This window comes from Acinonyx jubatus, chromosome E2, assembly GCF_027475565.1.
Source record: "Acinonyx jubatus isolate Ajub_Pintada_27869175 chromosome E2, VMU_Ajub_asm_v1.0, whole genome shotgun sequence".
Lineage (NCBI taxonomy): Eukaryota > Metazoa > Chordata > Mammalia > Carnivora > Felidae > Acinonyx > Acinonyx jubatus.
The window spans coordinates 57,513,408-57,529,228 of record NC_069396.1 but is presented as its reverse complement, the minus strand read 5'-3'; the positions used below and the strand labels follow the sequence as shown (position 1 = coordinate 57,529,228).

The 15,821-nt window shown below is 54.8% G+C and overlaps 1 protein-coding gene and 1 pseudogene across 3 annotated transcripts; one reads left to right on the top strand and one right to left on the bottom strand.

Annotated features, from left to right (window-relative positions):
• The first annotated feature begins 2,287 nt into the window (after positions 1 to 2,287).
• On the top strand, positions 2,288 to 15,141 carry HSPBP1 (HSPA (Hsp70) binding protein 1). 3 transcript variants are annotated; one of them, XM_027037336.2, is made up of 8 exons: positions 2,288 to 2,509; positions 2,861 to 3,158; positions 4,881 to 5,085; positions 7,461 to 7,685; positions 10,478 to 10,633; positions 10,745 to 10,841; positions 11,385 to 11,496; positions 14,834 to 15,141. In XM_027037336.2, exons 2-8 carry the CDS (start codon positions 2,955 to 2,957, stop codon positions 14,906 to 14,908), a joined length of 1,074 nt encoding a protein of 357 aa, XP_026893137.1. In that variant the 5' UTR covers positions 2,288 to 2,509; positions 2,861 to 2,954; the 3' UTR covers positions 14,909 to 15,141. The 3 variants fall into 3 exon arrangements, with proteins under 3 accessions (XP_026893137.1, XP_026893136.1, XP_026893135.1); XM_027037335.2 differs by having other exon boundaries at positions 2,289 to 2,509; positions 2,864 to 3,158; XM_027037334.2 differs by lacking the exon at positions 2,288 to 2,509 and having other exon boundaries at positions 2,805 to 3,158.
• On the bottom strand, positions 6,261 to 6,901 carry LOC106980928 (60S ribosomal protein L17-like; annotated as a pseudogene).
• Positions 15,142 to 15,821: the final 680 nt, after the last annotated feature.

Genomic DNA, 15,821 nt, shown 5'->3' with positions numbered 1-15,821 from the left:
GGCAGTGGACACAGCAGGTGATAAACAAGATAAGCGAAGTGTATGTTTTGACAGTCAAGTCTCTGGAGACAAGTGCCGAGGAGCAGATGAGGGGTGCAGGAAGTGTTTGTTGGGTGGAGTAGGATTTTTTAAACGGTGCCAAGAAAGACTTCTCCAGTGAGGGAACACTGAAGGAAAATGAAGGTCAGAGCTGTGTGGACAAAGTACCTTCCACGCAGGGGACAGCGAGTGCAAAGGCCCTACGGTGCATGGTGGGAACCTCGAAGGGTCAGCGTGGCTGGAGGAGCAAGAGAGGGGGAGAGACAGAAAATGAGGTGAGGAGGCAGATCATATAGGACCCTATTAGAAGCAGGGTGACCATATGCCTGGTATTCTGTAATTATCGTCATCACCATCATTATTTGGTATTCTGTAATTATTAATGAGGTCTGTTTGCACTCTGAAGTCTCGCTATGCATTGAAAATTGTATGATCACCCTACTCATAAGGTCATCATAAGGACTATGGCTTTTGTAGGGTACCTGGGGAGTTTTCCTGTAGGCCAGCATTATATTATACGTATATTAACATACACAGTGTTATGTATAATTACACGTTGTATTTACATAGGTTGTATGGTACCATGCATAATAACGTATTGTAAATAATATAAATCGACTTGTACATGGGTGTATGTAAGGATGGTAGGCTGAATAACAGCCCCCAGAGATGCCCACATCCTAATTTCCCAGAACCTGGGCCTATGTCACCTTACGTAGCAAAAGAGACTTTGCAGATGTGACTGAGTTGAAGATCTGGAGATGGGCAGATGATCCTGGTTATCTGGGTGGGCCCTGTAGGTGATCGCAAGGATCCTTATGAAAGGGTGGCAGGGGACGGTCAGAGTCAGAGGAGATGGGACCAAGACAGCAGAAGCCAATGTGATGTAGCCACAATCCAAGGAATGTGGGTGGTCTCTGGAAGACAGAAAAGGCGGGCAGCAGATTTTCTCCTAGACCCTCGAGAAGGAACACAGCCCTGCTGCTACCTTGATTCTAACTGAGTAAGAACCATTTTGGACTTCAGACCACCAGAACTGTAAGATAATAAATCTGTGTTGTTTTAAGCCACCAAATTTTTCGTAATTTATTTTTTAAATGTTTATTTGTTTATTTTTTTGAGAGAGAGAAAGAGCGTGAGTGGGGGAGGGGCAGAAAGAAAGGGAGAGAGAGAATCCCAAGCAGACTCCATCACTGTCAGCGCAGAGCCCTATGCAGGGCTTGACGCAGGGACCCCCGAAGGGCTCCATCACACGAATTGAAGAGTCCATGCTTAACCGACTGAGGCACCCAGGCGCTTCTTTCATAATTTGTTAAAGGCAGCAATAGAAAGACATACAATAGGGTACAGGGCGTGAGGGTAGGGGTAGGAACCCAGACCCCTGATAGCTATTTTGCTCAGTGCTACAAACACCGCCCGCGGGTGCCCAGGGCTTTTACGTTGTCTCTCCAATTCTGTCCCCAATACAACCTCGCACACTCCTGGCGCAGCAGGATGTGCAATCCGTGTGCGACTGTGGCCGCCACCTGAGCTGAGTACAACCTTCTCCTAGCGGGGCAGGGCGGGGCCCCTAATGGAAGACTAGAACCAGGGGTTAAGCCCAGCTCGAGGCAAATAGCTCTACAGACCAGGCATATTCCCAGACCCGGGCCCCACGCACGGCGCACAGAACCGGCAAGCCTCCCGAACCACCTAGTCCGAGCATTTTGCTTTGGCTGCGGCCTTCAGGAATCCCCTCGTCCTGTGCACCTGGCAGGACCCAGGGAAGATTCCAAGAGGGAGAGGCTGGGTGATAATAGGTGTCCGCAGGCGCTGCAGCGGGAACAAGGGAGCCCCCTTTGACGACTGGGGAAACTGAGGCCAGGAGCGGGGTGGAATGGGCCAAAGGCTGCTTACATCAAATGTTAGGGGTGAGAACCTAGGGCTCCAGTAAAAGATACAGCAGGTGTCCAGGTGCAGGGGAAAAGGCCCTAGGGTGAGGGACCTGCACAACCTGCAAGTAGGGGGTGGGGCCTAACGGGGAGCGGCCCGCTCACCGGCACGCGGCGGGGCTCAGGGGAGGGGTGGAGTCAAGCTGGGAGAGGCAGAAAGGCCCAGAACAGGGGCGGAGCGTGAGGTGGCAGGGCGGGGCGAGAACATTGGTGTGGGCGGAGCTACACTGTGGGCGGGGCGAAGCCACGGCAGGGGTGGAGCTTGCAAGGAGGACTAGGGAACGCGGCTCCTAAGGGGCGAGATCTGGGTCGGGGCGGAGCTTAGGCTGAGCATGAAGCGGGGGGCGGGGCCGGCCGCCTTATCCGGCCAGGTGGGAAGGGCTTAAGAGCCGGGAAAGCCTCCTGGATCAAGGTTGGGAGGGTGCGCCGGGAACTTCCGGGCGAGTTTGGCGCATTTCCGGTCAAGATGGCGGCGCCCAGCAGAGTCAGGTGCGGGCGACTCTGTCTTTAGTAGCGGCGGCGACTCACAGCCCGGGGAGGTGAGTCTTGGGTTAGGGAGGTCCGTCTCGCTCTGGCTCCTCTCTTTGGAGAGGAAGGAGAGGGGATTTGTTGCTAAGGCGTCCAAAGGGGGGGCTTGTTGCCAAGGAGGCAGGGCAGTGGGGTTGCTAAGAGACGGGAACGCACTTAGGGGCGATGGGGGAGGGGGTTGCTAGGTTGCTAGTTGGAGTGGGTGGGGCCTGTTGCGAGGGAGGAAGGAGGGGCGTGTGACTTTGGGGATGGGTCCTGTGGGTCTGCAGGAAGGAAAGAGGGCTGTGGCTATGGTGGGTGCGGGCAGAGTGGTTTGGGGTCATGGGCGGGCGCCCAGCTCCCCTAAAACGCCGCCTTCTCAGCAGACCCCCAGGAGTCGACCCGACGGGACGCCAGAGCTACCTCAGCGGTGGCCACCCGCTCTCCCAGACACATTCTTCCCTTCACAAACAGCCCATGGCGGACCAAGGCTCTGGGGGCAGCCGCCTCCCCCTGGCGCTGCCCCCGGCCTCCCAGGGTTGCTCCTCAGGGGGCGGCGGCTCCTCGGCCGGGAACTCGAGCCATCCTCCGCCCCCGCGAAACCTCCAAGGCCTGCTGCAGATGGCTATCACGGCGGGCTCTCAGGAACCAGAGCCCCCTCCAGAGCCCATGAGTGAAGAGGTAAAGGGCGGGGATCCCGGAGGTGGGGAGAGGGGGTAGGTGGGACAGAAATCTCTCGGGAAGTGCGTCCTGGGCAGGGGCGGGAGTCCAGGTGTGAAGGCATAGCGGGCTGTGTTTGTGCCAGGTGGGGTTATGGTAGACTGGAGGTCAGATCTCGGAAGTGCCTGCGAGGGCAGATCCCTGGATCCCAGCATCCCGTCGAGGTGCAGAGTTGCACAGTAGCTTTGTGGTGAGAAGGGAAAGGGAGCCGGGCAGACCTGGTTTCGGCAGTATCCAGCTGTGTGACCTTGGGTATGGCACTTCACCTCTCTGAGCAGCAGGTTCTTTATTTGCAAGTTGATGATGACGCTACGAATAATAGCATTTCATAGGGTATTTCTGAGGTTCCCGTTTAAGCAGGGGTCAACACAGCGCCGGGCAGTGTTCCTGAAGACAGCAGGCTGTTCTCATCAAGAGTGCAGGCTCAGGGGACAGGCACTTAGGTTTGACGTTAGGCTTTGTGGGTGGCCGACACTGTGACCTTGGGCAAGTCACAGCCTTTCTGGGCCTCGGTTTTCTCATCTGTGAAGTGGGGATAGTGATACTCACCTGGGAGGCTTGTCTTGGAGATTAGTTAGCAATACTGGTTATATGTGATGTTTAGTGGCCGATGGTGATTATAGTATACAAAATATTGTGCTAATCCAGTGATGTCATTGAACGTTTAGGACAATGAGGTAGGAATAGGCACAGAAGGATTAACATCTTGCCCAAATTCATCCAGGACTTGTGACTTACAGAGCCCGCATATGAGCACTAACAGACCTGGTGGGAAAAAAAAAACAAACAAACAAACAAGAAATCAGTGGCCAGCTCTCAGCTGTCATCTCACTTGGCCTAATAGGCAGCATTTGATTCCTACCCATCTCCTTGATCTCTTTCTTCATTTGTTTTCTAGAACAGCAGTGTCCTGGTTTTATCCTTACTCACTGGCTCTCCTTCCCTCTCCTCTGCTGGTTCTTCCTCATTCTCCAGCCTCTGAATGAATGCGTACCCCAGGGCTCTCCTCTTACCTACCTGTGCTCACTTCCTTTGTGAACTCATGTTCTGTTGAGATTTCCCCCTGACCACTCGCAGATTTATATCTCTAGACCAGTGGTTCTGATATTATCTCTCTGCGGACATTTGACAACCAGCGGAGACACGTTTAGTTGTTCAACTCGGGGCAGGGGGTGGGCTCCTGGCATCTAGTAGGTAGAGACCAGGGCAGCTGCTTGCCGCTCAACATCATCCAGTGTACCCACCCCCAACAGAACCATCCAGCTCAGAGTGTCAGTAGAGCCAGGTTGGGAAAGGCAGATCTAGGCTGGACCTCCTCTCTGAGCTCCAGCATTTCGCCTTGGGTGTGTAATAGATCTCTCAAGCTGAACGTGTTGAAAAATGAGCTCTAATCTCCACTCCTCATGTTCCATACCTGCTTCCCCTCCCGTTTTCCCCATCTCCTTCTAGTTGCTCAGGACAGAGACCTAGGAGTGCCTTCTTTCCCACTCCGTTGCCACTCTCTCCGTAAATCTCGTGTCTAGAAAGTTGTGAATAGAAACGATGCTCAACGGAAACCTGTTGATTGAAGGAGCAGTCAGCTCCCGAATGTTGGCCGTTATTAGTAACAACTGTTAGGCGTGAACGAATTTCTGACAGAGGGTTGCTTCTTTCCCCACCCTCCTGCCCGGTCTCGCGCCCCAGAGGCGTCAGTGGCTGCAGGAGGCCATGTCCGCCGCCTTCCGGGGCCAGCGGGAGGAGGTGGAGCAGATGAAGAACTGCCTCCGAGTGCTGTCCCAGCCTACACCCTCCTTGGCTGGGGAGGCTGAACTGGCCGCTGATCAGCAGGAGCGTGAGGGGGCCCTGGAGCTGCTGGCCGACCTGTGTGAGAACATGGACAATGCTGCAGGTACACCCCGGGCTGCCCACCCCCGCCTCCAGGGTCCTGCCCCTTCTCCCTGGTCTCCCCTCTGTCTCTTCCCTCCTCTGCAGCCCCGGGTCCCTCTGTGTCTTAGCCCCTGTCCTTCCTTTCGGGGATCACACTGTCGGCCTCTCCCCTACCCTCCCGGCCTCCAGCCTCTCCCTCTCTAGTCTGGTCCCAGATGTGACTGCCCTGTCTCTTCCTGCCTGGTCCCCTTGTCATCAGGAGGGGACCTTCTCTCACCCCACCAGCCCGGCGGCACGTCTGCCTCCCCAGTATCCTCCCAAACTGGTCATTTCTCCCTAGTCTCTTGCGTGTGCACTGTCGCGTGAGTGAGGAGGTGGTTCGGGGCAGGACGGTCAGAGAGGGTCTCCCCGAGGGGTGCCATTTGGTCAGAGGCCTGAAGCAGTGGAGTGAGTTATGAGATTAGCTCTGGAAAAAGCTAATGGGGTATGGCCAGTGCGAAGGCCCTGGGGTGGGAACATACCTGGGACGTGCAGGAACAGCAGTAGGGCCAACAGGCCAGAATGGAGTGAGCGAAGGGCGGGAGGTGGGAGGGGACGCTGGGTGTGGAGGGCCTTGCAGGCCAGAGTCGGTGCTGGGGTTTTGTTCTAAATGCCAAGAAGCTGATAGGAGGAGGACATTCTACTTGCAGTCGCGGGGGCATAATATAGTCATTGAGGGTGTGGATTTGTCTTTTCTGGCCGTTTCACGTCAATGGAATCATAGAATATGTGGCCTCCGAGTGGACGTTTTCAAGGGTTTTCCATGTGGGAGCCTGTAACTGGAACTTTATTCCTCTCTGGAACAACCTATTGTGTGGACAGGTCACGGGTTTGCTTATCCATTCATCAGTTAATGGACATTGGGGTCATTTCCCCCATTGCTTATTGAGAATACTGCCCTCGTGAACATTGGTGCAAGTGTCTGTTTGAGTCTGTGCGTTCCGTGGTTTTGGGTCTTTATGTAGGAGTGGTCATATGACAACGCTGCGTTTAACTTCTCGAGGAACCACCAAGCTCGCTGAGACCACTTTATTTATAAGAACGGGTGCTGGGCCGTAGTTTGCCGAGCCCTGGTCTAGTATGAGGTACTCCCACAGGGAGATTGGGGGTCAGTACCGGAATTCAGTGGGCTGCAGCCTGGGACCCTAAGCCCCCAAACGCTGACATTTTTTTTTTTCTGTTTTTACTTTTGTTTGCATGTATTTCATGCAGAATTTACTCCCGGGCCATAAGTTTTTGTTTCTTCACTTTCTTCTGGGATATCTTTTTCTTCTGTGCAACCTCCTCTTCTGGTTTAGGAACAATCTGCTCTTTTTCAGTAAGGATCATCTCAATGTGGCAGGGAGAGCTCATGCATGGGCTAATCCGACCATGAGCCCTGTAAGTTCTACGCCGCATTTTGGGGGCTTTGTTCACCTGGATGTGCTCAATGACCAGAGAATCTACATCTAAACCCTTACGTTCAGCATTGCTGTCTGCATTTTTAAGCACGTGCAGTAAAAATTCGGCACTCTTTTTGGGCCACCGACCCTGTGTCCAGCCCCACTGTTTGGCCTGGGCACACCTACCAACTCCACCGTTGTAGCGTTGGGATGGCACATATTGCTTCTGCAAAGTGACATCTTTCAGATACTTGGTGGCCTTTCGGATATGCATACCGATACTTGGTGGCCTTTCGGATATGCATTCTTGATGGCCTGGGCAGTTTCCCGTGTGTTCTTAGAGTGAACACGAAGATTTGAACCTCTTGATTTGCATGATTTTGTCGGGTTTTCCGGGTCAAGTGAATAGCGAACCATTTTCAGAGATCACCTCAGGCCGCTTACGGGAAGAGAAACGCTGACATTTTTGAGACCTCGGAGGGATGCCTGGTTGGGTGCCGGGAGGAAGCCCACACTTGAGGCAGGCTCCCCTGGGAGGCAGCCTCACCCTCCAGCCTCACCTGGCGTATGAACTTGTGAGGGTGGCAGTAACAAAGCACCACAGAATGGGAGGCTTGAACAGACTTGTGTCGCCTCACACCTCTGGAGACTGGAAGTCTGAGATCCAGGTGTGGGCAGGGTCAGTTTCTCTTGGGCTCGGGTCTCCTTGGTTTGCAGGTGGCCGCCTTCTCCCCGTGTCCACACGTGGTCTTCCCTGCGTGCATGTCTGTGTCCTGATCTCTTATAAGGACACCGGTCGTACCAGATTAGCACCCACCCTGATGACCTCACTCTACCTGGGTGATTTCTTAAAAGGCCCTGTTTCCCCATACGTTACATCCTTAGACACTCGGGGCTTCAGCATACGAATGTTGGGGGGGAGGGCACAGCTCAGCCCCTAGCACCTGAACTCTCGTCTCCCCTCTCTCTGGCACAGACTTCTGCCAGCTGTCAGGCATGCACCTGCTGGTGGGCCGGTACCTGGAGGCAGGGCCCGCGGGGCTGCGGTGGCGGGCAGCACAGCTCATCGGCACCTGCAGCCAGAACGTGGCGGCCATCCAGGAGCAGGTGCTGGGCCTGGGCGCCCTGCGCAAGTTGCTGCGGCTTCTCGACCGGGACTCCTCCGACTTGGTGCGCGTGAAGGCCCTGTTCGCCATCTCCTGTGAGTGTCGGGGGGGCTGCGGGGAGGCGCACAGATCCTGCTGGGATCTGCCTGGGGGCAGGTGGAGGGGGACCTGAACGTTCAGTTATGCCCATTACCCGTTGAGACTCTGTGCTGGGTGCCAGGACTGGGTGGTGAGCTTGCCAACCCCCTGTCACTCAGAGAGCCAGACCCTAGTGCCACGGGAATGCTGCTCAACACGTCAGAGTCGTCAGTCTCTGTTGCCCTTCCTTGTCGTGAGGAGGGGGCCGTCCTTGCCTGAGAGGGTGGCCTCCACCCATTAGAGATACCAGTGGCTCTCACTCACGCTGCCTCCTGGGGAACAGGTGCCTGGATGGGGCTGATGCCGACACCTGTGGGGCACTCTCTGTGTGCCAGGCCCCACACCAAGCCTGGGTGAGCATTAGCTTGCTTAGCCCGCACACACACCGTCGGAGGTAGGGAGACTGAATCTGCGTCAAGGACAGACCAGGTCAGGTAGCCTAAGTGACAACCCGGGCGCCCTGCAAGGATGTGCAGGTGCGCGGTCGGAGCCCAGGCAGTGCCCTCCACCATGCGCTGGGCCCCCGTCTATGTGTGCGCCATGCTGGGGGCCCCCATTTGACGGTTTCTTTCTGTCTTTTTTTTTTTTTAATAAGCTTTGTTGGGATGAAATTCACAGGCTATAGAATTCATCCTTTTGTTTATTTTTAAAACAGTTTTAATGTTTATTTATTTTTGAGAGACAGAAAGAGAGAGGGAGGCAGAGGATGAGAAGCAGGCTCTGAGCCGTCAAGCGCAGAGCCTGACTTGGGGCTCGAACCTGTGAACTGTGAGATCATGACCTGAGCCGAAGTCAGATGCTTCACCGACTGAGCCACCCAGACACCCCATCATCCCTTTGAAGTGCACAGTTTAGTGTATTCTCAAGGCTGTGCAACCATCACAGCTGTCGAACCTCAGAACATTTCCATCGCTCCCAAGAGAAGCCCCACGCCTGTTAGCGGCCCCTCTGCGCCCCCTTTCCTCCGGCCCCTGGCAGCCACCCAGCAGCCTGCTTACTGCTCGCCTGCCCCGGACATGTGGCAGAAGTCATACGCCGCATGGCCTTTTGCAGCTGGCTTCTTTCACTGAGCGTCGTTCTCCAGGCGCGTCTGCGTTTATAGCACGTACCACCGCCTCGTTCGCTTGTGTGGCTGAATAGTACGTCATTCGTGAATGGACTACGTTCTGTTTATTCCTTCATCACTCGCATGGCAGGTGGTTTCTACCTTTGGCTGTGTGAACGGTCCCACCGTGGACCATGTGGGCAAGGTTTTGAGCGGACGCGTGTCTTCATCGCCCTCGGGTACGCACGCCTGGGTGCGGGCGTGCACGGGGTCCTGTGGCCGCTCTGCATTTAACTCTTGGAAGTTGGAGGAGAACCTGTTCCCTCCCCTCACAACACTCGTGATACCAAACGTGTGTGCGGGGGTTTCTACAACAACCAGGTTTCCAACTTGCTGGACACCAGCGGGGTGTTGGACAGTTCCATTCGGACACTAGCTACCCGCAGATGGCACACCTCCCACAGGTTAAGGGCTCAGCTCTACGAGACTGCCCTGCTTCAGACACCAGTGGAGAGTTTGGGCGTCCCTTACTTCTTCGTTACTGGCTACGTATTGGTGGTTCCCATGACGCCCCTCCTCGGCCTCGATAACTTGCCAGAATGGCTCACAGAGCTCAAGGAAATACCTGTGTTTAATGACTTATTATAAAGGATGTGATAAAGGGTACAGATGAACATCCAGATGAAGAGGACATGGGACGAGGTCTAGAAGGGTCCTGAGGACAGGAGCTTCTGCCCCTAAGGAGTTGGGGTGTGCCATCCTCCTGGATTCACTAACCCAGAGGCTCTCCAAACCCCACAGTTTAGGGATTTTTTTAAGTTGTAGAAACCCCCGCACAAACTTAAAAAGCACAAGCAGGGGGAGGGGCAGAGAGAGAGAGAGAGAGAGAGAAAATCCCAAGCAGCCTCCACACTGTCAGCGCAGAGCCCAACTCGGGGCTAAAAGTCATGAGTTGTGAGATCATGACCTGAGCCGTAACCAGGAGTCGGACACTTAACCGACTGAGCCGCCCAGGCGCCCCGAGGGATTTTTATGGAGGCTTTCGCACGTAGGCGCGACGGATCACTGACTTCACTTCCAGTGCCTCTCTCCTTTCTGGAGGACGGGAGGTGGGGCTGGAAGTTCCAAGTTTCTAATCATGGGTTGGTCTTTCTGATAAGTAAACCCCATCCAGTAGTCCACCCAGAGTCACCTCATTAGAACAGAAGATGCTCCTATCACCCAGAAACTTCCAAGGGTTTTAAGACGTTGGTGTCAGGAAAGGGGGCAGAGACCAAGTATGTATTTAGTATGTCACAGTGGCCCCGGGAGAAGAACAGGGAGGCTGGGGAGAAAGGGATTGTGGCAAGGGTGCGGGAAAGAGTCCTGGAGGAGGTGGCATCTGGAAAGTCACCTGCAAAACTGGGGAGACAGATGGACAGGCAGACCTTGGGTGGCTTGGCCACAAAGGGTGGACAGAGAGACTCAGCTCCCCAGAGGTCCCGAGAGCCAGAGCAGGATGGGGAAGAGGTGGGTCAGTGTTGTCTTCTAATAGCTTGCGTTAATCATCTCTCAGTAAAAAGAAATACCTAAAAAAAAAAAAAGCAATGCTTATGAAGCACGGGCCCCTAGAAGTTGATGTTGATGGCGGTGACGGTGGTGAGGATTCTGGTGATGGTGGTGACCGTGACCTCGAGGTTCCTCCCCCCGCTTGTCTCCCCCCAGGCCTGGTCCGGGAGCAGGAGGCTGGGCTGCTGCAGTTCCTGCGCCTGGACGGCTTCTCTGTGTTGATGCGGGCCATGCAGCAGCAGGTGCAGAAGCTCAAGGTCAAGTCGGCGTTCCTGCTGCAGAACCTGCTGGTGGGCCACCCCGAACACAAAGGTGGGGCAGCCAGGGCAGGGGGCCCAGGGACGGTCCCAAAGGGAGGGTGGGCGGTATGTGGGGGGGGAGGGGTGTGGACTGCCCCTCTGACCCCCAAGACCCTTCCCCCAGGGACCCTGTGCTCCATGGGGATGGTCCAGCAGCTGGTGGCCCTGATCCGGACAGAACACAGCCCCTTCCATGAGCATGTGCTTGGAGCCCTGTGCAGGTATGCTGGGGCCTCCGAGAGGGCGAGGCCTGCGCCAGGCACCGCCCCCCCCCCCCCACCTCCCGGGCTGGCACCGCTGGGCTCCTGCCCACCAGCCTCCTCCCTGATGGGATTCGGGAGCTTGGGCCTTTCCCACAGAGGGGGCAGGCATCATTGTGCTGGCCCTCCCTGAGCAGTAGTTTCCTCACTTGTAGGGGCTGACACGGCAGCCTGGGAGGAGGGGCAGAGGCTTACCCCGCTCCCCCCACACACGGTACCGACAGATTAGTGTCTGCACGAGAGGACACGGGGAGCAGCCCGTCACGCAGGTGGCGGCTCCCGCGTGCCGAGCGGGCTCCAGGCCAGGCTCTGTGCCAAGTGCCTTGTTTTGTACCAGTCTCATCGTAGTCCCTGGGGTGGCGTGGGGACGGCGTGAGGTCTGCATCCGGATGGGGAAACTGAGGCCCAGCGTGGGGAACTGTCTTGCCCGGGCTCCTGTGGGAGCAGCGCGGGGGCGGGCCTGTGTAGAGCGGGGTCCCAAGGATTGCTCCCCTGTCCCCGCAGCCTGGTGACAGACTTCCCCCAGGGCGTGCGGGAGTGCCGAGAGCCCGAGCTGGGCCTGGAGGAGCTGCTCCGTCACCGCGTCCAGCTGCTACAGCAGCACGAGGAGTACCAGGTACGGCCCACGGGCGTGGCTGCGGCACCTGCCGCGTCCTTCCTGCGTCTCTTGCCGCGTGCCTCGTGCTCTGAGCTAGCGCTGCTGCACGGGCGAATGGGAGCCCGGGCTGCCGCAAGGGGTTAGTTAGCAGTCATTCATTTATAGCCAAATCGTATAGTTATTTACATCCTGTCAGAGTTTTAACAATGAATCTTTATTAGATTGCTAAATAACAGGTCTGATAAGTAGCAACCAACGAGATAATTGAATAAGAAACGAGATAAGTAACTCGTGTATTTAATTAGGTAATAAGTAACAAGTGATAACTCAGATAATTAATCAGGAACAAATAAGTGATAAAGAGCAACTAATTAAATATTCGCACAGTTGTTTAATTATTTAAGTGATTTAGCTGATAATTGAACGTGTCACGCTCCAGGGACAACTGTTCGACTGAGTCCGTTCCTCCGTGACACTGTCGAGAGTTCACAGAGGTGCTGGGAGTGAGGAGCAGGGATGACCAGGAGAGGCACAGTGTCCACTCCTAGGGGCTTGCCCCGACCTCATCACAGGGACACGTGGAAACATGTGCCCACGGATCGTGGGGTCCACGGAGCCCCAACCCGGCCTGGGCTCACTTCCAGCTGGGGAGTGCTTTAGTTGTTGCATTCGATCCCTGAGCCGCCTGCGTGGCAGGTGATACCACACAGCCCACTGGTGGGGACCCTCCTGGTGAGACAGGTCTCCTGTGAACTGACCAGCACTCCTTTTGCCTTTTTTTTGTTTGTTTGTTCCAAAAAAAAAAAAAAGTCTGTTAGCTCTATTTGGTTTTAATTTTTCTTTTAACATTTATTTATTTTTGAGAGGAGACAGAGCACAAGCAGGGGAGGGGCAGAGGGAGAGAGGGAGACACAGACTCAGAAGCAGGCTCCAGGCTCTGACCTGTCAGCACACAGTCCGATGAGGGTCTCGAACTCACGAGCCGTGAGGTCATGAGCTGAGCTGAAGTCGGACGCTCAACTGACTGAGCCACCCAGGCGCCCCGCTTAACAGTTCTGTTGAGGTATAAGTGTCATGTAATAAACTCCACTTATTTGAAGTGTGCGACGTGAGAAGCTTAGACATATGGATACACCTGTGGAAACCTTCATTCTTCCTTGCCTCCCTTTGTCGGGGGCAGCTCAGCCATGTGCCAGGCCCTGATCTGGGCGCTGGGAGTTTGGGGAGGAGCAAAAGGGTACAGCCTTTGCTCTCACGGGGGCTCAGGGGTGATAAACATGCAGACACGCAGAAATACATATTTACAAGTACACGTACACCTTGTGTGTGCATGTATATGTGCATGCATAATACATGCAGTGTTCGTATATGTGTAATTTAACACGGATAGTATGACATCAGGAGGTTACAAGTACATTGACGGAAAAAACGTGAGGGGGCACAGAAGACGGGGCAGTGATGCGTTAGATCTGGTGCCATATCAGTTTCCTACGGCTGCTCTAACAGTACCACAGACTGGGTGGCTTAACACAGGGAGGTATGCTCTCACAGTTCTGGGGACTAGAAGTCTGAAGGCAAGGTGTCGGCAGGGCCGTGCTCCCTCTGAAGCTTCTAGGGGAATAATCCTTCCACTTCCAGCTGCTAGTAGTTGCTGGCAATCTTTGGCTTGTGGATGTGCCGGTCCGGTTTCTGCCTCCATTTTCACATGGGCCTTCTTCTGTGTCTGTGTGTCTGTCTTGGAAATCTTTCCAGATACTTAGAGGTCTGCTTTAATTTCAGCATAATTGAATGACGCAGTTGGCATGATATCCCGTAAGGTGATTCTGTCATGACTTAGTCCTCTTTTGTAGGTAAATTTAAGAGTTAAATTTCATGAATGCTTTCTTGCAAAAAGGTCCTGTAGTCATGTGGTTCAAAAGTGAAGCTGCATAGGAGGGTAAGCAGTGAAAAGTCTCCCCGCTGCCCTTGTCTTTAACCACCCAGTGCCTCCCCCAGTTCTGTGTGCGCCCTTCCTCAGATGGTCTATGCACACAAGCAAATGTGCGTGTAAATTCTCCTCTTCCTGTGCCCCTTTTGTGCACAACCGACCTGTTCTGACCACTCTTCTGTTCCCTGCCTCATTCCCTTTCATAACGTCTCAGGGAGGGGTGCAGGAGGAGTGTGTTGTGTGTTGGTGGCCCTGGCTTTTTCCTGTTTCCTTTGAGAGCTGCAAGGTAGGTCGCTTCTTCCGCACCATGACCCCTGTTAACGGACATGCTGGTTGTTGCTACCACCCTGCGAAAGGAATAACCTTTTTACCTGTTACTTTAATATGCATGAATATGGCTATAGGACAATTTCCAGAGAGGGAAAAGCGGCCAGGTTAAGGTAGGTTAAAGCGAAGGTACAGAGTTAGGGGCCGTTTTGTTAGCTATTGCCAAGTTGCTCTCTATAAGGGGGGAACCAGTTGATGAGGGCGCCCAAGGGTCCCTTAAGCCATTTGGTCTTTTTCCAAGCCAATTGGCGAAAAGTAGTATTCCAGACTGGTTTACATTTGCGTTTCTGCAGTGAGTAACGTCGGACAGCTTTCCTTTCTCGTGGACTGCTCGTTCGTATCCTGTGCCCATTCGTCTACAGGGTGGTGTTTTTTTTTTTTTTTTTAAATTTTTTTAACGTTTGTTTATTTTTGAGACAGAGAGAGACAGAGCATGAACGGGGGAGGGTCAGAGAGAGAGGGAGACACAGAATCTGAAACAGGCTCTGGGCTCTGAGCATTCAGCACAGAGCCCGACGTGGGGCTCGAACCCACATACTGCGAGATCGTGACCTGAGCCGAAGTCGGACGCTTAACCGACTGAGCCACCCAGGCACCCTAAGGGGTGGTGGTTTTTATAATCGATTTATTTTAAAGCTCTTGAAGCATTAAATATGTTAGCCTTTTCAGACGAGTTGCAAATATTTTTCACCCCAAACTGTTGTTTTTCTTTCCTTTTTGTTTCCGGCATCTTTTTGCCAAGCAGAACCCTTTTCAGGTTCATACAGTCCAGTCTTTCAGTGGTGTTTGTACCTGTGGAAGGGGTTTTAGTTTTAAGTGGTGATTAGTAGGGGTCGGTCGTACCTGGGAGTTAGGGCACAAGGAGCTGAGGGCAGGACTCACCAGTGGGGTTTGATGGAGGCTGCGCAGCCCCTGGTTCTAGGTCAGTAGTCCGGGCACAGGGGAGAATGAGGGATCCCGCTGGCATGGATCTCCGCCGAGATCTGAGGACCCTGGGAGACTTCTGGGGCGGGCAGTGCGGAGGGCAGAGACCCCGAAACAGGGGTGGGCATCTGCACTCAGGACTCCGCCTCTTGTCCCCCCACCCCCACCCCGATCCAGGAGGAGTTGGAGTTCTGTGAAAAGCTGCTACAGACCTGTTTCTCCAGCCCCACGGATGACAGCATGGATCGGTGAAACCTGGTGGCTTATCGCCTGTCTCCGTGGAGCCCCAGGCTTCCTGCCTCCCAAGGGAGAGCAGGGCCTTACTGGTGCATGGCCAGGGCGTGCCAGCCGGTCTCTGCTCAGCCCCCTGCAGGGGCACCGGGGAAGGCTCTGGCTCCCTGGATCTCACCTCTTGTGCTCTCACGCCCTTCCTTCTTCTTGTGTCCACACTGTTCTAATAAAGGTGTTTCTCTTCCTCCAGCTCATTCACTGCAGCCTTTGTCACCTCCCCTAGAGGATAGTTGGGGGGTGGGGCACGATCTCACAGGACCGAGGGAGCCACGGAGGAGGAGAGGGCAGCGGGAGGAACCTGGAAAGAAAAGTGCTGCTCCCTAAAATCCAGAGCCATCGTGTCTCATCTTCTCAGGCCCTCTTGAGAGGGAGTGTGGTGGACACCCGCCCTCCCTTTTGACCATCCAGCGTCGCCGGTTTCTCCATCAGAAGAACCCCGCACGTTTGATATCCAAAGGGCCTGCCCGGAGGCGGGAGCCATGTTACTTCCCAGCATCCCGTGCAGAGGCATGTCACGTGACATCAGCCCCACCAATTAGAGCCCACCGCGCGGCTTCTGGGCGCGGGAGATGGGGGAAAGGCGGGAGCAGGTGCACCGCGGCCAGCCCGAAGCGCACTACTTGCCCAGGGCTTGGGCATGGGCCTTGCTCCCGGCTTCAAAGCACTGAGAGAGCCCCAGCCTTATCCGATATTGGGGCCGGAGACAGGTCTCACCCCCTTTCATAAATTCCTTGTCAGCTCAACCCAGTCTGGTCGTGTGCAACCAAGGCTCGTGACCAGTGCCATTTTTCAGACGAGGAATGTGAGCCCAGGGTGTTGATGCGTGGGCAAATTCACACAGCTAGGTTTCAGACCCGGGCTGGCTTCAAAGCTG